Raw genomic sequence first — 27,264 nt, 5'->3', positions numbered from 1 at the left:
GGTCACACTGCAATGCACAACACTTACAGGGTTTACTAACATTTCATTGGTCTGTCAACCTTCTCCAGAGAAGAATTTGTATTTTTTGGTCTCACATTGCACTTTGGCTTCATGCATTTCCAATTGCCAAATCTTCATAGCTTTGAAAAGTCTCCAGGTTGGCTAACAGAAATGTTAAGAGGAAGTACGAATATGCTTTGGCTCAGTCAGTGTCTGCAGGGGAGACGGCAATGTTGTCATGTATGCCAGGAGAGAATGCTGCCGGGATCTTTGGCTTTCATACGCAGCGCCATTAGGCCTGTGGGCTTGTAATCGGTCTCTGGACCCTCGATGGATGGAGACCCAAGGGCTGCGGGGAAGCCGTGGAGAGAGTAAAGGCTGTTGATGCCGTGACGGTGCGGTGGGTGGGGGTGATGGCTGGGGGATGTGGGAATGCCCATGAAGCCCTGCAGATTGCTGTGAGGGTGAGGGTATGGACCCATGCAGGACGGGGACAGCGATTCGGGTCCGATGACACAACCGGCACCCACTCTGCCACCTCCTCCTGATGCCCCCTTCCACAGATTGCCCTGCATCTACAGAAACACACATGTGAGCTATCTTGCAGTTTGTAACACAGTGCATTACATATTCTAAGCAACTAATAATATAAACTTTTCAAAGAAAGCATTGTATATGCTGTTAATAAACAGTGACAACTATAAAACTGACATAGTGGAAACACTGACCACACCGAGGTCTTCAATTTCCAGAAACACTTAGCAACACCAGAAACACTTAGCAAGCCTTTAGGGAACGTCCCCAATAAGGCACAGAAAGGCAATAGAACAAATATTACATTTTCGCTCGATTGAGATTGATCTTATTGACCTACATAAGTTGGGCAAACATGAGAGATTCTCTTCAATATGACGTTGCAGTTTATACCGTTATAAATCACCAACATATTGGACGGTGTCAGTAATTATCTTTAGGTTTTTAGTTGAACCTGTAAGTACTTGAACAATGAGTCTGTGTACTGTTATTCTGGACTGCTACACCATAATCGAAACATCCACCGAGATAGGATTCGTAAAACAGCATACGTATTATTAAAACATCGAGAATCCCAGTACCTGCAAAATCTGGTCATGTGTAACCAGTTAGCTTGAGTTAGAATGAATAATAAACTATTGATATCAGATATTAGGTAGGACTCCGGGAGGGAGGAAAAATAACGACGATGCACAGATTGATTTTGCCAATGTTATATATTGAATATTTACATATACACATACACAAAGCCACAACCACAATTCATACAAAAAATATGCAAAATATACGCAGTGCAAGCAGACAGCATTCACAGCGCTTCACCTTTACCACATTTCTAATGTCACAGCTTTATTCCAAAATGGATTCAATCATTTTCTTCTCAAAAATTCCACACACAACACCCCATAAGAGCAAAGTGGCTTTTTTTATTGTTGCTAATTCATTAAGAGATGTTCAATGGGATTCAGGTCTGGGCTCTGGCTGGGCCACTCGAGGACATTCACCGAGTTGGTCTGAAGCCACTCCTTTGATATCTTGGCTGTGTGCTTCGAGCAATTGTCCTGCTGAAAGATGAAACGTGGCCCCACATCCCTGGTGAAGTTGGGGCATGCCCCTTTTTTTCACCGCTCCTCACCTTGCCCTCCCAACTACAATGGGAGCCAATCGGCTTCCAGAATACAAGCCCAAACACAACGAGAGCCAATCAATGTCCTTCAGGGTGAGACTGACCATTGTGTTCCAGCCCAACAAGTGAAGCACAAGAAGCCCAGCACATAAAAAACAGACTTTATGAAAAGGCAACTCACGTACAGAAACAGTAAAGTAAAGAAAAAAATGTCCTTTTTTAAATGGACTAAATATGACTCTTTAATTAATTGCAATGAATGCTGTAATTGGACACAAAGCGTAATCATAAAAGAATGTGGAAAGTATACTGTGCAACCTGATAGGTAAACTTACAGTTTATAGATTATATAGCGGCTTATTTGTCCTACCTGGTAGGTGTCATGGCGAGGAAGGAGAGAGATGTCATATGCTGGAGTGAAATGGTTGCGGACCTCCTGGATCTTCCCATAGCGTTCCCTTTTCCGCCACTTGGCTCTACGATTCTGAAACCAAACCTATCAAGTACAACAAAGTGTGTATTAAAAACACACAGGGGAGCCTGTGAAGGTCGGAAGTACTGCTCTTGCTCAAAATAGCACAAACCTGAACTCGGGCCTCGGTTAGCTCGGTCCTCAAGGCCAGTTGCTCGCGAGCGTACACGTCAGGATAATGCGTCTTCTGGAAGACTTTCTCCAGCTCCTCAAGCTGGAATGTGCTGAACGTGGTGCGATTGCGCCGCTTTTTGTTTTTGCCCGAGAGGTCGATGGAGTCGGCGATGGAGTCACCCTGCAAGCCTCTGCCTGCCGAAGTTTCCTTCAACTTCCCACAGCAGTCGGGGCCCATGCGAGAGTAGCCGGGGCTTTTTAGAGCTCCTTTATCTCTGACTGAAGAGTGCAAAAGTGCATTATTTGCAAACTGCTCGGAGCAACATTAATTAGAACATGTTTACTCACTAACCCACACCCAGTATCTCAGTGTACCCCCTCCAAAATAAAAGTACAACTCTTTCTAAAACTTTTGCAAAGATAATAAAACATGCAAACGTGCAAAAATCATGCAAAGAAAGGTGGTCATTGAAGAATATGTTTAGTATTGTTTGCAACAGCTGAACAGTAGAAGGTATTTGCATTACTTCATTGAACTAATGTGTGAAAACAGTGGTGCTGAGGCGGTATCGGGTATTTGCTGACCCACTGAGGAAAGGTACTTCACCCTCTGCAATGCGTGTATGTTGTTGTCTGGATCTCCAAAATATTGATCGGGTGCCGCCGAGACCTCTCGTAATACAGTTTGAGTCCAACAGAGAATTGGAGCCTTACAGTCATTTTTATGTCCACTGGAAATATTCTTTCACCCTGTTGAACACCCACCCGCGTTTCTATATGTCCCACTGTAACATGGAGATCCACTTGAAATAGCAGGAAAACAAATACGAGCTGAATCCAATATAAGGCCCTGACATGTTGAGTTGCCATGGTGGAACAAAGACTGGGAACTAAATATTAAAAAGCTGTTCTTGGGTAAATAAGTCATCACCAATAAATGTGTGCTGTGTATTTCTATGTCAGCAAACAAGGAGAAACAAATGATGAATGATGAATAAAAGTGATCAACCTGAAAGTACACTAACTATGAACATTTTTAAACATGTTAATTCATTAACGTGCAATTAATGTGTAAATTAATAAACAGTAATTGTTGTGGATAAATATTATTTGTAAAAAAGCAAGTAAATATTTTAATACCAATTAAAGCCAGATGCAAACTGAGGAAATGAGGAGAGGGGTTTTCTTGGGCTACCTTGCCCTTGCCCCCCCCATCCCAAGCTGTCCTCTGCAGCAGACAGAACAGGAAGATGTGTGTTTCTTTGAAGCCCAATGAAGTCTAGTTCCATCCATCCATATTTTCTATGCCGGGTCGCGGGTATGCTGGAGCCTATCCCAGCTGTCCTGGGCAAGAGGCGGGGTCCACCCTGGACTGGTGGCCAGCCAATCCCAGGGCACATATAGACAAACAACCATTCACACTCACATTCATACCTATGGACAATTTGGAGTGGCCAATGAAGCTAACATGTTATGGAATATTATTGTTATGGAATATTATTCTGCAAAGAGAGATCAGAAGATCCTTTGATGCTTCGTGCAAACATCAACACCAACCAATAAAGTCGTGGCTTCGGTTGGTATAAGTCACATGAGCAGTTTGCATTGATTGTCTTTAGCACAGCAAATAGCTGGAGATGAATTGTGAATATCTCTGGAGTTATATTCATAACACCTGTCGGCACAGTGCTGGTCGTCCGTGGGAAGTGAAATGGAAGAAAATGTTCTATTGTCTTATATTGGATATTTTAGAACGAAACTTACCTTCTGATGTGACCTGGTAGAAGGGCGCCTTCCCGGTCATAAAGTCGGCCTTGTGGTCCCGGTTCAAACCCTCCAAGAACTTGCTCTGTTTGACCGGACAGTTCGGCGGGGCCGCGTCGTGCGTAAAGTCCACCTCCCCGAAGCTCCCCGCGGCGTACGCGTCCGAGCGCCCGCCGAGGCGGCGAGGAAGAGGAGCGACGTGCGCGTCTTTGTGAGACTCATCGCACGGCAAGAAGGAGCCTCTGTGCTCCAGAGGCGGCGGGGGGGTCGGCGGCGTCCTCCCGCCGCCATGCGAGGAAAAAGACAAACACGTCTCCGTCTCCATCTTTAGTCTCCGAGTGACTGGTCGGATGCCCGAGTGGGACTTTTTTGTTGTTGTTGTTGTTTTAACTCTGACTGAGTGGGTGGGATTTAAATGATGGCACACTAAGAACCGTGAAACTGTGTGTGTGTGTGTGTGTGTGTGTGTGTGTGTGTGTGTGTGTGTGTGTGTGTGTGTGTGTGTGTGTGTGTGTGTGTGTGTGTTCGCCCGCGCGCGTATTTCGGAATCATTCTGATTTAATCCGCCAAAAATTCAATCACGCGTGGTTTCTGTTCTTCCAATGAGCCATTGAATTCCCATGTCATAAGAAGTTATAGGCTAGATATCAATGAGGGTATGGAAGCATATGGAACCCCATGGAGATCATGGAGATCATGGAGACCACCGGAATAAATCATGAGCATGGATGAAAGCATCATTTAAGATAGTTTGGTTTATTTACTTGGATTTCATTTGATCATTTACACCATTAACACATTCTCTGTCCCTTTTTAAAATAAATGGAATGCTAAATATGCAAAAATAAGATGAAAAAAGTTCAACATAATGTGGATCAAACATCTAACAAACTGGCATTTTCATTCAATTTATGATATGGAAAACGTAAATGTCAATAATAATCAAAATCGTTGTCATGAAAATGATTCTGGGAAATGTTTAAATTTTAATATAATATGAAATCATTTTTAGGAAATAGTGCTTAGGAATGTTTGGATTTAAAATTCAGAAAGTAAGTAGGACATTCGGTACATCTGGGCTACAATTAAAATCGAAAATCAATCATTATTTCAATAATCAATGCGAGTGAGTGACTTTTATATTCTTATATATATTGTCCTTCATTTTGTAAACATTCTTACTGTTTGTCATTCCATTCTGACGTTCCCTTTTCCCACAAAAGCTTTAAAACGTGCTTAGCTGCTCCGGAGACACCAACAAACAAGACAAGCAGACAAAGTCCAATGTTTTATTGGGTCTATTGATATCCTGACATATTATCTCCAGCCCAGACCAGCGTTGTCCAAACACGGGGCACTTACCAAGCTGGCTTTGGAGACATCGCCGACCATCTCGCCGGATCCCCGAGGCTGCACGCCGCCACTCAGCTGATGGACAAGTGTGTAAACAAGAGATCCATTTGGGCCCATTTGATTCAATTCCAAGTCCACCGTGGAGTATATGTCTTCAATATAGAGTTGACATGCATGGCACATGAGCGAGTGCATGAAATAAGCACCTAAGCTATAGATTTTACTCCAGTAAAAAGTTGTCCAATAAATGCAACTGACACCAAGGTATTTCCTAAAAGCACCATGGGAATGTTTACTGTGGGATTGCAAAGCATGGCCAAAAGAAAAGGAAGGCTTTATTGAACGTAAAAGCATTAGCGGTGCATGTCACATGACCTGGATGACCACGTGGGGCGCATAGCCACAGAGGCCAAAAGGCAGCACAAAGCCACCTTTTTACTCTCCGACACGCGTGGATTTCTTCCGTCAGTGGGTAGTTGAAACGCATGCACAGGAGGACATCCACGTTTCCCAAATCTCGTGAAGAGCGCGTCCTGCGTGTGTCGCTGCAGGCGGGGAGCACTAAGCCCAAATTCGCCCGAGTAAATCCATTCCAGAAGAGTTCTCAAGATGGAGCCACCCCAGGTAAGTCACTTCTTATGACGACAGTGAGGAGATGTGTTGCCTCGGTTTGCTCACTGGCACTTCGTTAGGACAAATTCTAGGACAAAATGGCGTGGTAGCTTCACAGTGAGGAAAGCATGAGAATCAACTTGCTGTCCTTGCAGCGTGTCCTGGGCATGACCCTGGACAGGAAGTCATCCCAGGTCCTCCCTTCTTTGGCTTCCAGCCTTGGGCTCAGAGAGCGTAGCGAAAGGTGACCTACACTCTCACCGCGCACTCCACCCCCCCAGGGCTAAGGAGCTCCATCCTCTGGAGGCTGCCTGTCCTTCAGGGGTTACCTCACGTCCTCAGGGTTTGGGTGTGTACACGCAGATGCAGCCACCCATGGGAGGGGAACAGAGGGCTGACCTTTCATAGCTATCCCAACCTGACTATAGTGGTAAGCTTGTAGGAAGTACATCTCCACTTGATGGAGGCTGACCCGCACGCATCTGCATGGCCACCATGGCCACCATGGCCACCATGGCCCGAGGCCTTTCCTCTCACATTGGCAACCTGAGCTTTGCATTAGAATAGGAGAAGGACGGCTAATTGAATTACCGCCATGAATGCACAGAGATGATCCCAGGCAGAGACGAGGCCTCCCTCACGTTCTGCACTTTGTATGTGGAAGCTGCACAGCCAGCTGAGGCTGTGATTGACAGCTTCTGACCCCAGGGTCGGCCAGTTGGAGGGGTGCATTCTGGGAAGCCTTTTTTAAGGGGACAAGGAAGTGGGGTGGCTGTCCCTTAGGTGACCTCTCATCGGACGACACGAAGAAGGCCAATGCTGGCCAAAACAATGAGGATGATCAGCAATCACACAAAGCGTCCATGGTGTAATATAGATGGTAATATTATCTACGTATAGATTGTATATAGTAATATAAACTCCTTTGGCACGACACCCCGACACGGCCACCCAGAAGGAACACATTTTCACAACAAGGTTTCACTGTCAGTACAGCACAGTCTATAAGAATGACACAGAAGTATACCATGCAGCAGTACACTTATTTGGGAAGGTATATACAGTATTTGCCATACTTTTAGAGGAGCAGTGTGCCAACAATAACGTGTGCCCATAGATAGGTGACGTCGTGTAGCAGTTTACCAGAGAAGACAAGAAAGTAAACCTTTTTATGCTCCAATGGATTTCCGGGATATGACAGAGGCCTCCTGTGCGCGGTTGCCCGGAGAAAGACGTCAAAACCGGCTTCATCGAGACAAGGCGTCGTCGTAGCGCCTTCCTGCCTTCCTGCCTTCCGGGACTCCAGAATCACCGCAAACTCCTTTCATCAGGAAAAAAGCCGAAAGAAACTAATTGGCAGCAAGATTGGCACGTCATGTTTCGGCGGCACACGCCGGAGATGAAAACAAACAATCCCTTTCCACTGAAAAGGACTGAAAAGGAGGACGAACCCACTTGGAGGTCCGAACGAAAAATAGCCTTTTTCTTTGCGTTATGCTATTCGCCATTTATTTCATTTGCTAAAAATAAATGTAAGCCATTTAAAATATACATTTGAATCCCCAATAAATTGATCTAATTCCGGGACTGGTAAAATATGCTAATCGGTTTGAAAAGTTATAGTTACATATATAGTTATATAGTTATATATAGTTATAGTTATATAGTTATACAGTTTTGGTATATATATATATATTTCACATAATATACACATAATATATATTTCACAAATAATATTAAACGTAAACAATTTCATTTCCCTTTTAAACTGACAAAGCACATTTTTTACATTGTGTTTGAAATATATATTCTTTATTACTATATTACTATATATGTATATATATAGTAATAAAGAATATATATTGACAGTAACATTCTTTATTACTATATTACTATATATGTATATGTATAGTAATAAAGAATATATATTGACAGTAATATTCTTTACTACTATATTACTTTATTACCATATATGTATATATAGTAATGAAGAATCTACATTTCAAACAAAATGTGCTTTGTCATTGTTTAAAAAGGAAATGAAATTGTTGACTATGAAATATTATTTGTGAAAAAGCCCGCGCCGACTGAGAAAGTGAATGAATCTTATCTGTAGACATTTATTCGATGGGGGAAATATATTGACGTAAAAGCAGCCAAAAGTTTTCGGATGGGAACTCGGGTTTCGCCTGCATGAATTAGTTGCCACAGTTTCTGACTTCATAATATGACGGATTAAAGACAACTTCAAATGCATATTAATTAGGCAACACAATATATTTCCTAAAAGAATCATCTAAATGTTTACTGCCCAAAGGAAAATATTCGGACCTAAAAAAGACATTTACTTTCTCCGAAGGAGAATATAAAAAAAGCAAAGCTCTGCTTCAAATGCACAGATATGCATTTCATCTTGTACCTTACTACTTCGGAAACATCACCTGCCATAAACGGCTTTGTAAAATCATCGACGTTCTGTATCATTTCCTATTTGGTGCCAAAACAATGAAGCGGCTATAATTGAGGTTTTCTAAGATAGTATCATCGTAGGAGCTGAGTTCTTTAGGCAAACATTTACCAAAGAACAGGGAATATATTGACTTGGTTCGTTTTTGGTCTATTCTAACAAAACTAGCACAAAAAGTCATTCAAATGCTCACAACTTTATTCTATTGGATTGGATTGGATCATTTTTAACACGTTTTAAACATTGCCAATATTTATACGGGACCTTCCTCCATGGCATCATCTCAGAACGCTGACTGAGGTCTGCACCGTTTCTTTCTCCCGCCATCCATCCATCATACATCATACATACATCATACATCCATCCATTATACATCCACCATCCATCCATCATACATCCATCCATTATACATCCATTATACATCCATTATACATCCATCCATCATACATCCATCATACATCCATTATACATCCATTATACATACATCCATTATACATCCATTATACATCCATCATCCATCCATCATACATCCATCCACCATCACCAGGGTTGCGTGTATGCGAGACAGGCAGGCAGGCAGGCAGGCAGGCAGACAGACAGACAGATACTCCAATGTGGTCCAGCTGTACAAGTCAAACCGGGGTCATCCCCCCATAGCGGATGCAGGCTCATCCTGCTACCAGTGCCCCGAGGGCCCGGGCACAGAGCAGGATCCCCAAAAGCCGCCCACACTTTGGTCATAATGAGTAATAATAATGTCCTTCACCCATATAGTTGGCTCCTGCTTTGTTTTGGCATTTAGGAAAAGACAAAAGCCAGTCAATCTGATTGAGTTAATACATTGAAGAGTTAACTGCGACTATGACAAACTTGTAGGCCGATCTGTAAATTGACTGTGCACCCACGCCAGGCAATACCAGAGCAGCAGAACAAATTTGACCGAGTGGAGTTCCATCAAGAAAGAACATGTGAGACTTCTGCCTGTTTACAAAGAGAAAAGCAAACGACCTTGGGGGCTGGAATGGATGGCTTGAAAATAAACTCTTTGGAATTACTGTGCACATGGAGGAATAGAAAGCAGCTGCAGAAAAGCGAACATACTCAAGTTGGCTTCACGGACATTTGGAAAAACATTCCTTGGGTCCCTCAGTCTTATAGTTCTAGCTTCATACAGCATACATACATACATACATACGTATTTTATATTGGTGTTTTTATATCTTCTGTACAGCGACCTTGGGTGTCCTGAAAGGCGCTTTGAAATAAAATGTATTATTATTATTATACACATACATACATACATACATACATACATACACACCTGATACTTTGTGTGCTGGGGGCCGGCGAGAAGAAAAAAAGCACAATTGGATTAGATAACAAAATATGCTGGGTGTTTATTTTAATCAGTCCGGTGACACAAGGAGCTCTTGAAAGCATCAAGTCAAAAGAGATCAGAGCGAGGAGAGTATCTATGTACGTACATACATACATATGTACATACATACATACATACATACATACGTACATACATACGTACATACGTACATACATACGTACGTACGTACATACATACATACATACACACATACATACATACATACATACATACATACATACATACATACATACATACATACATACATACATACATACATACATACATACATACATACATACATACATACATACATACATACATACATACATACATACATACATACATACATACATACATACATACATACATACATACATACATACATACATACATACATACATACATACATACATACATACATACATACATACATACATACATACTCTCCTCGCTCTGATCTCTTTTGACTTGATGCTTTCAAGAGCTCCTTGTGTCACCGGACTGATTAAAATAAACACCCAGCATATTTTGTTATCTAATCCAATTGTGCTCTTTTTCTTCTCGCGGGCCCCCAGCACACAAAGTATCAGGTGTCCTGAGAGACACTGGGACTGATCTTAGATTTCAAACATGACAGGCCATCCCATAAGGGCAAAGTAAAAGCCGTGGCAACACCCCCCAGCCGTACACATCTGTATTTGGGTGCACGGGAGATTCTTGTGTTTGCATGAAGCCAAATACAGTAAGTGTTACTTGAATGATGAATTGATAAACAGAAGACTGTTGTTTATTGTTTTATGAACAAGAGCACATGTTGGTCTCCAGAGGTCAGGCCTTTACCTTTGACCCAAGGAAAAAGACAAGACACACATGCTTTCATGTGTAAAATGAAGACAGTGTGCCTTTAACAAAGAGATTATTATTATTATTATTATTATTATCTACCCCTTCCCCTTGCCTTACGCCTGAGCGCTTCTCCTTGCCTTACCCCTTATCCCTTCGCCTTGCCTTACTCCTTCCTTTAGAGAATACAAGCAGCACTGTAACAACATTTATACAAATAGAATGTAATAAATATGACTATGGAATATAAATAACCATATGACAAACTTCAAACAATGTGTAAACCTTATCAAGCATCACTTTGGCTTGATAAGCTTTATTTATCTCTCCCAGACTGTTTTGTGAGAAAGACCAGAATGGCCTTTTGTTGTGCATGACTCCTCCATAGCCAGGCGGCAGCTTCTCCTGCAGGCGGGGTACACCCTGGTCTGGTGGCCGGCCAATCCCAGGACACATATAGACAAACCTTTTCTATTAAAAAAAGATAACCACAAAAGTGCAAAACATGATAGAATATTAATAAACAAAATGAACAAAAAACAATACAGTACGTACAAATATGCATGAAAAAACACACAATATTAGACACAAAAATAGAAAACAAGTATAAATAAAAGAATAGAAAATATACATTATTTGACAACATATGAAACACAGGTTTTCAAATCAAAGCAAGTCAAAGCTCTATCTAGAGTGCATTAGCAGGCTTATACTGCCATCCAGCGGTAGAACAGGCGAATAGCGGCATGATCTACTTGACTCCCAATTAGGGGTGCCGCCATGTCCGCACATTACCGACGTCCGCCATGGTAGGAATGACCCAAATAGATTGGCTGTATAGGCTGTAGACAAGGGTACACGTCATGTTTGGGAGTACCTACAATCATAGGTACTCCCAAATATGACATGTACCCATGTCTTCATCCATACGACATCCCCACTGAACTGGAAACATGCCTCGTTCCACACAACAAATGACGATGTTTATGCTATCTGGAACACGGCATCCAGTCCAATTCCTGGTACGACATATGACTCGGGTCCTATACATCAATATGTATGTGTCCAGGTCCCTCCCAAGTTCTGACGGACGAACCCCATAAATCCAGCAACGGTTTGGTGCTAGCATCCACTTCTCCGTCAGCTTCCTGGTGAGGGGCGGAGCTTATCTTTAACGCGTTATGATAACCTCCTTCAGGACTTTTTCATTACACTTTAGGCATGAAAAGGAATCATAAACTTCATTTTTAAAATCCTACATTTTCAAGGAGTTGGTGACACGTCATTTTAGGGTGGATGGCTGCAAGTCACGTGTCCACAGAGGGCCCAAGCACTGCAGCTTTTCCTTCCAGGCTGGTTCTCCAGCAGGTGATGGCCTTGGGGGGGGGGGGGGGGGGGGGGGGTCATCATTCCAATCACTTGCCCTCATGGCAGGAGTTGGACACCCAGGCTGCAAGTAAACCGATAACAAAAACAAACATGTTTTTATTCGGGGCTACACGGCGGCCGCTTCATTTTGTCACCTTGTTCTCTTCAACCTCCTTCAACTAAAAAACACTTCCTTCTTCAAACTCTACCCAGAGATGCCCAAGTGGAGAATCGAACCCGGGTCTTCCCGACCTTCTGACTGTGTTGCCTCCACCTAGCTACATGAAGGGACTCAGACTGAACCCTGATTGAGCAGTCAAATGATTTTTCAAGGTTGTCCCATTTCCATCCCCAGGTCACGTGTCAAAGAGGCGTGACGCCAGCATTGACCAGCGGGGATGTTGTGTTCCACTAAGCCACCCGGCCGCATTGAGAAAAGAACTCCCGCTGGGTGAATAACCATCATATGATCTGTGGTTGCCATGGAAACCGATCCCAGCAGCGGCCCGGGAAAGTGAGTCACATGAGTGGATTGAAGGAGACAGTAGGTGGACACAGCAACGTGTGTTGGTGTGGTGTGAAAGACAAGTGTCAAGTTGAATGTAAATAAAGACATGAGTAGGGTTGTCATGGGAACGGATGCCATCATATCATATATATGTAGATAGAAATATATAAATATCAATCATATATTTCATCATTGCAGAACGTAACGCGTGAACTCCTTCTGACAGCCTCAGTTTGACTCTTCTGGTTGCGACGTGTGATGGAGGAAACCATGGTCACTAAAGAACGGGTGTGATGGAGGAAACCATGGTCACTAAAGAACGGGTGTGATGGAGGAAACCATGGTCACTAAAGACCGGGTGTGATGGAGGAAACCATGGTCACTAAAGACCGGGTGTGATGGAGGAAACCATGGTCACTAAAGAACGGGTGTGATGGAGGAAACCATGGTCACTAAAGAACGGGTGTGATGGAGGAAACCATGGTCACTAAAGAACGGGTGTGATGGAGAAAACCATGGTCACTAAAGAACGGGTGTGATGGAGGAAACTATATTCACCATGGTCACTAAAGAACGGGTGTGATGGAGGAAACCATGGTCACTAAAGAACGGGTGTGATGGAGGAAACCATGGTCACTAAAGAACGGGTGTGATGGAGGAAACCATGGTCACTAAAGAACGGGTGTGATGGAGGAAACCATGGTCACTAAAGAACGGGTGTGATGGAGGAAACTATATTCACCATGGTCACTAAAGAACGGGTGTGATGGAGGAAACCATGGTCACTAAAGAACGGGTGTGATGGAGGAAACCATGGTCACTAAAGAACGGGTGTGATGGAGGAAACCATGGTCACTAAAGAACGGGTGTGATGGAGGAAACTATAGTCACCATGGTCACTAAAGACCGGGTGTGATGGAGGAAACTATAGTCACCATGGTCACTAAAGAACGGGGTGTGATGGAGGAAACCATGGTCACTAAAGAACGGGTGTGATGGAGGAAACCATGGTCACTAAAGACCGGGTGTGATGGAGGAAACTATAGTCACCATGGTCACTAAAGACCGGGTGTGATGGAGGAAACCATGGTCACTAAAGACCGGGTGTGATGGAGGAAACTATAGTCACCATGGTCACTAAAGACCGGGTGTGATGGAGGAAACCATGGTCACTAAAGACCGGGTGTGATGGAGGAAACTCCAGCCACCATAGTTCCAGCCCAGACAAGCTATGAGGTGCTGGATGAGATGAAACAGGACATGATCTGATTTGGAGGAAGTGATGATCGGTTTTAAATGAAGCAACCATAAATCAAGTTGACGTGTACTTCCAGATGTACTTACGTTGTTTTTGCTTTGGCTTCCGTTCCCACGTCATATGCATATTATATGCAAATGAAGCCAATACTTTACTGGCGAGTTCTACTCCAAAACAGCCAGTACTACTTTGTTCCAGTGACCGTGGGTACCTGTGTCCAACGTGGACGCAGTGTGTAGGTTGGTGTTCTTTTCTCATCAGGGTTATCGGAGCCGACACCCCCAACACCGCAGCCCTTTGGCAACGTTTCCCCAGCCGAGTCTCTTGTCTTCGTTCTCGCCGTCATCAGCTGACGTGAGCAGGAGCCGATGAGTCAAACCTGCGTCACGCATCGTCGTGACTTGCCATAGTAAGACTTGCTTCTTCTCCAGTAAGCATCGGGATTTGCACCATCACGCGGACATCATCCACACTGCGGGCCGGACCGGTGCGGAGTCAATGCCATCTTCGAAGAACCGCCAGGCGCTCCTGCTTCAGACTCGCCGCGCCACGCACGTCGTGTGAGCGCCAACTGCCGCCTCGCTGGCTCCTGTTAGCGCGCAGGGATGTTGATGTTGCCCACGGACGCAGCAGCGCCTCGATGAACAACCTGGCCGTCGCGACTGCGTCCTAACGCTGCCTGTACTCTGTAGAAGGTAAGAGCTGCATTCTCCATTTTCGTCTCGTTTTCATTATCAACAAATTGGTTTCTTATCGCCCCCCCCCCCCCCCCCCCCATTGGCCGTACATCTTCTAAGCGCCATTTTCCACCTTATCACCTGGCGAGCATCACCAAGCATCAGCAGGTGAATCCACAGCTGTCTCTCATGGGCATGGTGGGCACCGTGCAGCTAACATCCTGCAGGCCTTTTCTTTAGTCATTTGACCTTGACGAGCCAGCAGAGGGCATATCCATCTGGACAGCACCGTGGGGTGTGAGCCTTTGTTTCACCTGACTGAGTGTGTTGTTCAGATCCCCGTAGAAAAGGGGGACAACGTATGTCCGACAGCGGCCGTTGAACGCTCAGATTCCACATTCATGTCTTCTCTGAAACGGTTTTAGGGATCCTTCAATACAGATGTTGCCATCATCTCATCTAACGTTTGAAGTTTACTCCATCCAAAATGGTGAAATGATGCAAGTATTCGGTGGCCTTCAAAGGTACAGGCCAGCCATCCTTCCACTAAGCAATGCATTATGGGTTCATGATGCTGAGAGATGACTGTTGACTGGTGACTCAGTAAAAGTTATACTATAGTATCCTATACTAGATATCTTATATCTGAGTTAGGTCTAACTGGTAGCCAACGAGGCTTACACAGTAAATGCTTTGTTTCAATGTAGCATATCAATGCTTGGGTGGAAACATCTACCACTCTTTTCTATGCCGCTTATCCTCGTGAGGGTGGGGGTATGCTGGAGCCTATCCCAGCTGTCCTGGGCAAGAGGCGGGGTCCACCCTGGACTGGTGGCCAGCCAATCCCAGGGCACATATAGACAAACAACCATTCACACTCACATTCATACCTATGGACAATTTGGAGTGGCCAATCAAGCTAGCATGTTTTTGGAATGCTAACCACTTGGACCCTGTTACAATCCAAAGTACCGAGCTTTATGTTTGACTTTGACTTTGATATGTTTGTCACGACTAGAACAACATCTGGAAAGATATTTCATTTGATATTTGTCTTTTGATTTCACCATTGTGGAGCTCAAGAGCTGTTGTGCGTCTTTCCTTGTTTTGTCCATCAATCCATATTCCATAGCACTTATCCTCTTCAAGGTGACGGGGTGTAGTCTATCCCAGCTAAATGAATTCCAAAAATAGCCTGCAACTGGACTGGTCTCCAGTCAGTGGCAAGACTGGGAAAGTGGCAAAGGATGGATCTGACCATCAACGTGGGAACATGAATCTTGAAGCAGCTGCAACACAAACTCTACTGAACAACGAGGCGCTTTTCCTTGTTCCTCACTTTTCAATCATCTTGTCAACTTGTCACACTTGGTGGCAACACAGCAAGCCCATCCCATAATAGCTTCAAGTGTTTTTATTTCAGATCTTCTAATCAATACATTACCAACGATTATGATCTTATTTGAGGACCATCCCTCCAAATGTAACCCAAGGAGATGTGTCAGTCGGCCTTTTGTGTGTGGTGACTGCCATCACAACAGATGCCACAACAATGTCCTCCATCTCTGCCGCAGTGGAAGTGATTTGCAGCCATCCCTCGGTGGATGCCACGTTGGAGATGGCCAGACGAGAAACAAGCGGCCCCCATGTGCAAGGCATGGCATCTCAGTTTTGCAGGATGAGCCATCGCTTAGCAACCAGACTAAAAAAAGAGGCCCTGTATTTGTGTGTGTGTGTGTGTGTGGGGGGGGGGGGGGGCAGTGGACCTGTGCAGCAGGTTTAACGCTGCAGACAACAGGAGTAGTTCAAGAACACACATGCATCCCGGGGTGGTCGGACATGTTGGTCAAAGGTGTCAAGCAATTCCTTGCTACTCAGAGTTGGCAGTGCCTCCGCTATTGATGGGCATCCTTAGTGGATGTCTGTCATGGAGTGGAGAGGACGTCAGACTCAGTTCCGTGTGCTTGTTAATGCCGCCATGTTGTGTACAGATAGGCATCTTTAGTGGATGTCTGTCATGGAGTGGAGAGGACGTCAGACTCCGTGTGCTTGTTAATGCCGCCATGTTGTGTACAGATAGGCATCCTTGGTGGATGTCTGTCATGGAGTGGAGAGGACGTCAGACTCCGTGTGCTTGTTAATGCCGCCATGTTGTGTACAGATAGGCGCTGCTCCGTCTGCAGGGCTTCATCGCCACTGTTGAGGAATGTGAGTAAAGTGCTGGGTGGGCTTGGAGACCACCGGGTTGGCTGCCAGCAAGGTTCAGACAAGTCACAGTGACTAGACAAGCAACTGTGATGGCAGTCAGAACCATCGGTTCATCCACTGAAGAGGCCGTGTCAGATCCAAACCTCGGGCTTCCATTGAGTTTGGCACGCTGCTATAGCAAGACTCTCTGCAACTAAGTGCCCGGACTCCATGTGTTGCCAGCATTACTCCTTGTGATCGTGATGTTCAGCTGGCTTATTGGCTCATCTGTTCATGTAATGTTTAAGCCCCACGCTTCTGGGTCGTGGGTTCACAACTACCTTTTCCTGCAATAAAAATAGAATTAGTGTTCTCCCCGTGCATGCGGGGCTTTTCTTCGGGTACTCCGCCTTCCCCCCCATTCCAAAAACATGTTAGCTTCATTGGCCACTCCAAATTGTCCATAGGTATGAATGTGAGTGTGAATGGTTGTTTGTCTATATGTGCCCTGGGATTGGCTGGCCACCAGTCCAGGGTGGACCCCGCCTCTCCCCCAAGACTGCATTCCCACAACCCTAGTGGGGATAAGCGGCATAGAAAAAGGATGGATGGTGTCACGCCGGATGTAATGGGACACGCACCTTCCAAAAAGTTGACCAGTATTTTCACCAAAGGCCTTTGGGCATCATGCAAATGTTTTCTGGCAAAATGGAGACAAGGCTTGATCTTCTTTTTGTTCAGCGGTGGTTTTTGTATTGGAACTCTGTCATAGAGTTCTACAGAGTCGGCCTGTAAAAAAAGAAAGAAAAGTTCAAAATGAATAGTCAAGGCAATGATTAGTGGATGGAAAAAAGTTCCTGTATATTTTCTGACTCTCAACAAACATTTCATTTTGCAGAAGGACAACTCCCATTCCCTGGCACCGTCCCACTTCCTCTTGATCTCCAGATCTCCATTGAACACCTCAAAAGACTCCTCTCGTCACCACACCTCCACCCCTTGGAGGGACGCTCCTGTTTTGCAGCTATGCCAAATAATACTAGGGTGACCCAGCTGGAGCACAGCAGCGAGCCGGTCACCGAGTCTGTGGCCGACCTGCTGTCTCTGGAGCACCCGATGGACTATAAGAGCAGTCAGATGAGCATGGGACTCAGTCCTGGCTCCACTGCCCCGGGGAGGGCGCTGCTACCGTCCCCTGACCCTGATGCAGAGGACGGACGGCCAGCTTGGAACAATAAATTGGAGTACATTCTGGCACAGGTGGGCTTCTCTGTGGGCCTGGGCAACGTCTGGAGGTTCCCCTACCTGTGCCAGAAGAATGGTGGAGGTAGGTGGCTGGACCAGCAGTTTACTTGCACGGCATTACGTCGGTGTAGCACTTGGACACCGGCTACCATTCATTCTACCAAACCAGATCCGCGTTGGCAAATGGTGCAATGAAAATCAGATCAAAGACCAGAATCGGTGAAATTAAGGAAAGCATACAACAGTATGAACTAGGGATGGCCCGATCAACATTTTTTCTCTGAAATAATAATCATAATAATAATAATAAACATCAATGTGTGGAATGGAAAATAGCTTCTCGGAGCATTAAAAACGATGCTGGCAGCGCTTTCAAGAAAGAACTGGTTCAAAGAACGATTCAACCTGAAGACCTTTTCTTACTCAGTTCAGAGGGTCTTCTGACTTCCAATCCAATACGGAAACAGAATCCACTCGAGGAAATCCAAAGCTTGGTTGGGATGAGAAAAGGGATAAGAATCGATGTTCCTACCACGCTGGCAGCAATGTTCATCGGGCAAACAGGTCCACTTGAAATCACTTCACGCCATGTATACATATGTATATATATGTATATATATTTATATATACATATATATGTATACATTCACACGCATACAGTGCTTTCACACGTACAGTAGAACCTTCTTATTGACAGTATTAATACCATCTTTGTATCAGTAAGGTTTGATCAGAACACACATGGAAGATATGATTAATACTACTGCTGAGTACTACTGCTGAGTACTACTGCTGAGTACTACTGCTGAGTAGCGTCTTTGCTTCCTTTGTCCTGAAGTCAACATCATTTGGCTTTTGGTGGCGCTGCTCATGAACATGAAGCTTTCCTCACTGATAGGTTCAACATGGAGATCAGTTGTTCTTTCTGTTTTAGGTGCTTACTTGGTGCCCTACTTCATTCTCCTCCTCCTCATCGGTATCCCTCTCTTCTTCCTGGAATTGGCGGTGGGACAGAGGATTAGGCGCGGCAGCATCGGTGTGTGGAACTATGTGTACCCCCAGCTGGGGGGCATCGGTGTCTCTAGTCTGATGGTGAGTACAGCATGGCCTTGTCAACCGGATAGCGGTGATTGCTTTTCAATGCAACTTTATTGGCACATCTGGCACCACCACAATGTGAATCATCTTTGTAGGCATTATATCAGATGCTGTAGCTTCACGTTAAACAGAGCAGTGACCTTCGTGTGTACAGCAAATGCAGGTTAAAAATCTATTTGTTGTTTCAAAAAAGAAGAACCTAATCTATCATCGTGACATCCTGCTGGCTGCACTTTTATAATAATAATAATAATTGGCATTAGTGACAGGAGTGGGATGCCTTGGGAAAAGGGGAGGCTGCAGTCTGCAGATCGTCCCAGAGAAAAATGCTTTTACTGAATCAAGTTTCATGTTCAACAGTTAGCAGAATGCGGTTATAGATTTGACAGCAGAGTGACGCTCATAAATACATTTTAGCATAACAACGGTATGGGAGTATGTCCCCATGACCAGTATGTGATATCATGGAATTTCACACGTGTTCATATAATTAGATGTCAGAAGTGATCTGTGATTCAGCAGTCATATCAGTAAATATCAATAAATCAGTCTGAGAGGCTGAAAATAAATCCAGCACACGTATTAACTATGATCTATTTTGCCAAGTCATCTATCAAGTAATTACAAGTAGGCCATAAGAAAGAACCCGTACATACAGGGTATGCTCCGCCACTCACCTGAAGTCAGCTAGGATAGGCTCCAGCCTACCCATGACCCTGGTGAGGCAAGTGGAAAATAAACACCAGGAAACAATGATTGACCGCCACAGGTTGAGTTTTATTGCCATGAGATGTCATCATCACAAAGAGGGGAGGGAGACAATTGGGGTTGGGGCGGCAATGCGTGTGGCGTCTTCCCATGTAGCAGGCGGGGCATCCAGCAGCTATAAATACCCCCTCAGCCAGGACCCCTGCCCCTGCCGCCGAGAGCAAACAGCTCAATAATTCATGTGCAGTGTGGTTAGCATCTCTGGCCCGACTCCAGAAGGAGACGCGTGTGCCACGCCATGGACGCGTGTGCCACGCCATGCGGCTAACGCTGATGTTTTTCTCCCGTTTGGAATCAGGTGTGCGGCTTTGTGGGCCTCTACTACAATGTGATCATCGGATGGAGCATCTTCTACTTCTTCCAGTCTTTCCAGTACCCGCTTCCTTGGGCTGAATGTCCCGTCCACATCAATGGAACCCAAGCCAGTAAGTCACAAAAATAACCTGCAAGACTGCAAAGATGCACAGAAAAAGGCAATCAAAAGACCTTGTGGGTTCATTTGGAAAAGGATGATGGAACATTGAGAACACGCACACTTTTCTGACATAGATCAAATGATTAAAATGGATTGTTATTGAGGCGTCCCTCCAGCAGTGGGACTGTCACTATGCACAATGGCAGCTTACAGCTTGCGGTGCAGACATCGTTTTTCATCAGCATTAACTTCACTCCACTTTGCTGATCATGATCATTAAAAAAGCTGCAATGGAAGGACAGTTAGGAAACACCATTATTTCAAGGTATCCATCAAATGAACTTATGTTCCTTTTTGAAATAATATACACTATATGAATTCAAAATGCTTCTATATAAAATACATTACAATTATTATTATTATTCAACTTTACTCTTTAGTGGCTTGAAAAGAAATGAGAATCCTTAAATGTGACAATTTTGTTACTTGACCGGGGATGGGATGCATCCTGCATCACTGCCATCCTGCATCACTGCCATCCTGCATCACTGCCATCCTGCATCACTGCCATCACTGCCATCCTGCATCACTGCCATCCTGCATCACTGCCATCCTGCATCACTGCCATCCTGCATCACTGCCATCCTGCATCACTGCCATCCTGCATCACTGCCATCCTGCATCACTGCCATCCTGCATCACTGCCATCCTGCATCACTGCCATCCTGCATCACTGCCATCCTGCATCACTGCCATCCTGTATCACTGGCATCACTGGCATCCTGCGTCACTGCCATCCTGCATCACTGCCATCCTGCATCACTGCCATCCTGCATCACTGCCATCCTGCATCACTGGCATCACTGGCATCACTGGCATCACTGGCATCCTGCGTCACTGCCACATTGCTTTCGTCATTGCAGCCGTGGAGCCAGAGTGCGAGAAGAGCTCAGCGACCACATACTTTTGGTATCGTCAGACCCTCAACATCACCAGCAGCATCGATGACACTGGCGGACTGAACTGGAAGATGACTCTTTCCTTACTGGTGGCTTGGATCCTGGTGTGCTTGGCCGTCATCAAGGGCATCCAGTCCTCTGGGAAGGTGCGCAGTCGCCATGGTAACACAATAAATCCATCCATCACTTATTTTAGCTTATTAATATTTCAGTTAGGCTAATGCGGAGAGGCCCAACTAACCGCCGTTTTTCACATTTTGACATCTCTGAAGTTCCAGCTGCTATTGACGATGACCCTGAAGCCCAGCGTTGTGCTAGCATTAGCCATCTAGCACAATGATGCACATTAGCGCTCAAAGTCATCACATCTTGCCTTTATGGGTTCCCACAAAGTACCAGCATTGGGGAGCAAGTACAAGGTGAAAGAAAAAGGGGTGTAAAACCGCATGGAACCTCTGGTAGCCAATCATAGTCAAGATGATTCCCTGCCACCTGAAGGCAACAGGGATGTTTGACTCCTTCTTCCAACCTCAACAACACTTCCTGTACACAGAATGTAGTGAAAGGGTGTGTATGTGAGAGCTTGTCGCTTTGTGTGTGTGTGTGTGTGTGTGTGTGTGTGTGTGTGTGTGTGTGTGTGTGAGGAAAGCGTGTCCATGGCAACGCAGCACAATGACTTTGTCTCCCGTAGGTGATGTACTTCAGCTCTCTCTTCCCGTACTTGGTGCTCTTCTGCTTCCTGGTGAGAGGGTTGTTGTTGAGAGGAGCGGTGGATGGCATCGCGCACATGTTCACCCCCAAGGTGAGTCACAACAAACGACAAATCCAGAAGATGGAGATGTATTCACCTCCTGAGCAGCGACAATAACGAAGGCCTCGCTGCCATGGTGTTGCCAGCCATGCCAAATAGATCTGGAACTTAAGTTGACGCTTTCTCTCAGCAAGGGATTCAATCTGGTTTTTGTGATGGCTGTCTGATTCTGGCAAGGCCCTGACATTCACGGCATCCATGTTCAGCAATAGTGTCTCCCTCTAGTGGCCAAAGTGCAGAATGATATGAAAACGTGGGACAGCAGACAACCAATAGAAGTTTTTTTATTGACATTTTTAATGTACATATTTTGCATACATTAACTGTATGCACACATGGCAGCCACTCGGTATTAATAAGGTTGTGCAAATATAAAAAAACCCAAAATGGTCTGTGATTAGTACACTGACAATACACTTGCAAATGGTCATTCAGGTTAAAGATTGAGTTAGGTTAAAGCTCAAAGATCTGCCCAACAATGTAAAGCACCTCCAAAAATGAAGCCGAATGCACGTATTCTTACTTCCTGTGAAAACGGTCATTAAAGCAACTAGGACTTTTGCACAGTACTATAGTAAATATAGTAAATATAGTAAATATAGTAAATATAGTAAATATAGTAAATATGGTAAATATAGTAAATATAGTAAATATGGTAAATATAGTAAATATAGTAAATATAGTAAATATGGTAAATATAGTAAATATAGTAAATATGGTAAATATAGTAAATATAGTAAATATAGTAAATATAGTAAATATGGTAAATATAGTAAATATAGTAAATATAGTAAATATGGTAAATATAGTAAATATAGTAAATATGGTAAATATAGTAAATATAGTAAATATGGTAAATATAGTAAATATGGTAAATATAGTAAATATAGTAAATATGGTAAATATAGTAAATATAGTAAATATGGTAAATATGGTAAATATAGTAAATATAGTAAATATGGTAAATATAGTAAATATGGTAAATATGGTAAATATAGTAAATATAGTAAATATGGTAAATATAGTAAATATGGTAAATATAGTAAATATAGTAAATATGGTAAATATAGTAAATATAGTAAATATGGTAAATATAGTAAATATAGTAAATATAGTAAATATAGTAAATATGGTAAATATAGTAAATATAGTAAATACGGTAAATATAGTAAATATAGTAAATACGGTAAATATGGTAAATATAGTAAATATGGTAAATATAGTAAATATAGTAAATATGGTAAATATAGTAAATATAGTAAATATAGTAAATATAGTAAATATAGTAAATATGGTAAATATGGTAAATATAGTAAATATAGTAAATACAGTAAATATAGTAAATATAGTAAATACAGTAAATATAGTAAATATAGTAAATATAGTAAATATGGTAAATATAGTAAATATGGTAAATATGGTAAATATAGTAAATATAGTAAATATAGTAAATATGGTAAATATAGTAAATATAGTAAATATAGTAAATATAGTAAATATGGTAAATATAGTAAATATAGTAAATATAGTAAATATAGTAAATATGGTAAATATAGTAAATATGGAGCATGGACCTAACCAGTGTCAGAAGAACCAAGAAAATGCTACATTTGAATGATACGAGCATGGAGTTGGATGGCTTGGTACGCTGACGTGGCGTCACAAGATGGTGTCAAATGAAATGGTGTCCAGGACCAAGAATGTATCACCGCTGCTTTTCGTCCCAAGCTGGAGAAGATGCTGGAGCCGCAGGTGTGGAGGGAGGCGGCCACCCAGGTCTTCTTTGCGCTAGGTCTGGGCTTTGGCGGCGTCATCGCCTTCTCCAGTTACAACAAGCGAGACAACAACTGCCACTTCGACGCCGCTCTGGTCTCCATCATCAACTTTGTGACCTCCATCCTGGCCACGTTGGTCGTGTTTGCCGTCCTGGGCTTCAAGGCCAACATCATGAACGAGAAGTGTGTTGTTGAGTGAGTATGCCACGTAGATGCCACGTCAGCAAGTTGATCAGAAGCTCCTGTTTCCAGGAAAACTCTGCTTCTCCTCATGCAGAAATGCTGAGAAAATCCTCGTGTATCTGAATACCAGCGTGCTGAGCAAAGAGCTCATCCCTCCTCATATCAACTTCTCCCACCTGAGCACAAAGGACTACGCGGAGATGTACGGCGTCATCAGGACGGTGAAGGAGGACAACTTTGCCCAGCTGGGCCTGGATCCCTGTGTGCTGGAGGATGAACTCAACAAGGTGCCCATATTTGTTCACCAAACACAAACATATCTCCCAGCGACGGTATTTTCTACTTCAACCATCTACCCAAACAACCTCACGTCGCCATGGAAACCATCACTTACCGTCATTGCCAAAATATTGTTATTACTACGAAATCAAATCCATGAAAGATAGTCTTTTCTGCCAATGTTTTTCTCCATGACTATACGGAATACGCCCAAATCAGCCTAATTGATTCACTGATCCGCGCATGGCAAAAACATAGCAATATTTAGGCCCTGACTGCACGTTCTGTTTACTGTCCTGCATTTTCTTGAAGTTCTAGGCTAGTGTACACAGAACATATATTTCTAGCGTGGGAGGAAACCAGGGTGTGGCGTAGAATTCATGATGAACTCAGGATATTCCCGCATACAGTGGCGTCCTACATTTCATGTAGGGTCCACAAACCACACCACACGGAACTAAAATCAACTAAAAGTAAAAGCAAATGAACCACGTCCATGGGAATACCTCCCTAAACGAGGGTTAGCATTAGCCATAGGAACATGCTAGCAGACGTGTTTTATATTTCACAGTTTACATCGCTATCAGTACATGCATGCAGGGGTGCCATTTAGGGGGGGCGTTCCTAAGGCCCCCAACAGACAGGGAGCTTTCATGGGGCCTAGAAGTCCTGGTGGCACCACTGATGCTAGCAGATATGAACATCCCGTGGATGACCGATCACAATAATACTGATAATAATAATAATACTTGCAACTGCTCATGACCTCCTGTATCTCTTTCAGCATCTTCTCTTTTCATCTGCTCTCATCTAGGCGGTCCAGGGCACCGGTCTGGCGTTCATCGCTTTCACGGAAGCCATGACGCACTTCCCCGCCAGCCCTTTCTGGTCTGTCATGTTCTTCTTCATGCTGATTAACTTGGGCCTGGGGAGCATGATTGGAACCATGACGGGCATCACCACACCGATACTCGATGCCTTCAAGGTCCGCAAAGAGATCCTATGCGGTGAGCTGACTTGCTTTCAATTCCTGACTGAACTTGAAGTCCACAAAAGTTCTGACTGCATGTTTGTGTCCCTCAGTGGTCTGTTGCGTCATCGCCTTCCTGCTGGGTCTGCTGTTTGTGCAGCGCTCGGGGAACTACTTTGTCGCCATGTTTGACGACTACTCCGCTGGTTTGCCACTCACCGTGGTGGTCATCCTGGAGAACATCTCTGTGGCCTGGATTTATGGCACCAAACGGTAGCTCAGCTAAACAATCGCTTACTGATGTAAAGACAACATGAACGTGGAAATGTTGCTTTCTTCATGATTCACGTCTCTTTGTGTTCATGCATGAAACATACATGTGCGTGGCCATATGGGAACTATCTTCATGTATCATCACAGGTTCATGCAGGACCTGGAGGACATGCTTGGATTCAGGCCGTACTCTTTCTATTACTACATGTGGCGGTACGTGTCACCGACTGTACTGGTGGTGCTTATTATGGCCACTGTCATCGAGATGGCCGTCAGCCCCGCGGGGTACAACGCCTGGGTTGAGGCCGAGGTCAGTGGCTCGCTGTCCTCCTGCTTGTGTGTTTCATGAAAGCACCACAGATCCTTGCCATGATTTACGTATGTCCTCTGTGGTTGCGCGGTTGGAAGTCCCGTTCCTAAGATGGTAAGATGGTGCACCATAGCAGGCCAACATCATGGAAACACTCAGAAGCAGAACACACATTGCACTCAACTGTCAGCTTGCGGGAAAGAGATCATTAAGATAGTATAGTATAGTATAGTAGAACTCATGTAACAATGTATTATTATAATTACTTATTTATGTTTACTTATGTTTATTCTGTCATCATTGTTCCTTCGTTAGGGCTCAGAGCGCTTCCACAGCTACCCACCCTGGGCTTTGGGCATGGCCTACTCCCTCATCGTGGTGGCCATGTTGCCCTTACCTCTTATTTTCATGGCCCGCCACTTCAACCTGGTGTCTGACGGCTCCAACAAGCTGTCCGTGTCCTACCGGAAAGGCATGATGAAGGACATGTCCAACCTGGAGGAGCAGGACGAGCAGCGCTTCATCCTCAGCAAGAACCCCGGCGAGGCTCCTTCTCCGATGCCTCCTTACCGTGCCTACCTGGGGCCCGGCGGCACCCAGGAGATGACCAACACCAACTACGGCACCGGCACCAAGACGGGCTACCAGAACATCGGCTCGCCCGAGTCCGAGCTATGATGCAGCATTTGCATCTTTGGCCACTTGGAAAAAGGAAAAGTGTCCCAGTGTTTCCATGTTCTTCTCTTCTTTGTATCACCTTCACTTTTCTCCGAGGCGTCCGCCGAGAGCTTTGCCGAGCTTCAGGTGTGTCCAATTCCAAAGAAGCCACGTTTAGGAGCTGGGTCGGGAATGTAAGAGCACAAACTTAGCCGCCGGTTTACATTTCAATGCTTCACATTTGACCTTTGACCTCTGACCTATGTAAAAGGAGGTGATGGACGAGTGATGGAGTTAAACAAGCACATGCTACCTTTGGGACAGATGCAGCTCGTTAGAACCTCTCTGAGCCTGAAGATGGAACAAAAAGCTCTGCTTCTTCGCTTTTCCATTTCAATCCATCGTTTAATCAAGCTGACCGCTTTTGTTTGATCAGCTTCACGCTTGTCGTCACGGAGACGTCAGTTTGATGCCCAAAGGTGTTTATGCTGAATGCGAGGCTCCTGAGGCCCTCGCTGCGGAAAAATAGAGCTGGCTGCCCAGGGGACGCCGTGGCAACGCGCCATGGATGTCATGGGGAGGAGGGGGGGGGGGGCAACGCGGCATGGATGTCATGGGGAGGAGGAGGGGGGGGGGCAACGCGGCATAGATGTCATGGGGAGGAGGGGGGGGCAACGTGGCATAGATGTCATGGGGAGGAGGGGGGGGCAACGTGGCATAGATGTCATGGGGAGGAGGGGGGGGGCAACGTGGCATAGATGTCATGGGGAGGAGGAGGGGGGGGGGGCAACGTGGCATAGATGTCATGGGGAGGAGGGGGGGGGCAACGTGGCATAGATGTCATGGGGAGGAGGGGG

General features: G+C 44.6%; 2 protein-coding genes across 2 annotated transcripts; one reads left to right on the top strand and one right to left on the bottom strand.

The window, feature by feature from the left end:
• Window positions 1–131: 131 nt before the first annotated feature.
• LOC131137341 (homeobox protein aristaless-like 3) lies at window positions 132–4,335 on the bottom strand. The gene is made up of 4 exons (XM_058085176.1): window positions 4,011–4,335; window positions 2,245–2,525; window positions 2,031–2,156; window positions 132–575 (listed from the first exon to the last, which is right to left on the bottom strand). Exons 1-4 carry the CDS (start codon window positions 4,333–4,335, stop codon window positions 237–239), a joined length of 1,071 nt encoding a protein of 356 aa, XP_057941159.1. The 3' UTR covers window positions 132–236.
• Window positions 4,336–12,527: 8,192 nt separating this feature from the next.
• On the top strand, window positions 12,528–26,977 carry LOC131137470 (sodium-dependent neutral amino acid transporter SLC6A17-like). The gene is made up of 14 exons (XM_058085474.1): window positions 12,528–12,548; window positions 14,062–14,154; window positions 14,232–14,495; window positions 17,563–17,991; window positions 18,844–19,001; window positions 20,074–20,200; window positions 21,114–21,295; window positions 21,841–21,951; window positions 23,689–23,930; window positions 24,013–24,205; window positions 25,012–25,204; window positions 25,281–25,440; window positions 25,588–25,750; window positions 26,066–26,977. Exons 4-14 carry the CDS (start codon window positions 17,691–17,693, stop codon window positions 26,426–26,428), a joined length of 2,193 nt encoding a protein of 730 aa, XP_057941457.1. The 5' UTR covers window positions 12,528–12,548; window positions 14,062–14,154; window positions 14,232–14,495; window positions 17,563–17,690; the 3' UTR covers window positions 26,429–26,977.
• Window positions 26,978–27,264: the final 287 nt, after the last annotated feature.

The sequence above is a fragment of the Doryrhamphus excisus genome, chromosome 10 (genome assembly GCF_030265055.1).
Source record: "Doryrhamphus excisus isolate RoL2022-K1 chromosome 10, RoL_Dexc_1.0, whole genome shotgun sequence".
In the NCBI taxonomy this organism is placed as follows: domain Eukaryota; kingdom Metazoa; phylum Chordata; class Actinopteri; order Syngnathiformes; family Syngnathidae; genus Doryrhamphus; species Doryrhamphus excisus.
The sequence above is the reverse complement of the archived record's forward strand: the minus strand, read 5'-3'. Positions and strand labels throughout refer to the sequence as shown.

Coding starts and splice junctions, on each gene's coding strand:
- LOC131137470 (XM_058085474.1), top strand. CDS start 17,691: ATGCCAAATAATACTAGGGTGACCCAGCTGGAGCACAGCAGCGAGCCG. Junction 17,992..18,843: donor GTGCCAGAAGAATGGTGGAG/GTAGGTGGCTGG, acceptor TTTCTGTTTTAG/GTGCTTACTTGGTGCCCTAC. Junction 19,002..20,073: donor TCGGTGTCTCTAGTCTGATG/GTGAGTACAGCA, acceptor GTTTGGAATCAG/GTGTGCGGCTTTGTGGGCCT.
- LOC131137341 (XM_058085176.1), bottom strand. CDS start 4,335: ATGGAGACGGAGACGTGTTTGTCTTTTTCCTCGCATGGCGGCGGGAGG. Junction 2,157..2,244: donor TAACCGAGGCCCGAGTTCAG/GTTTGTGCTATT, acceptor TGTACTTGATAG/GTTTGGTTTCAGAATCGTAG. Junction 576..2,030: donor CTCGCCATGACACCTACCAG/GTAGGACAAATA, acceptor GTGTTTCTGTAG/ATGCAGGGCAATCTGTGGAA.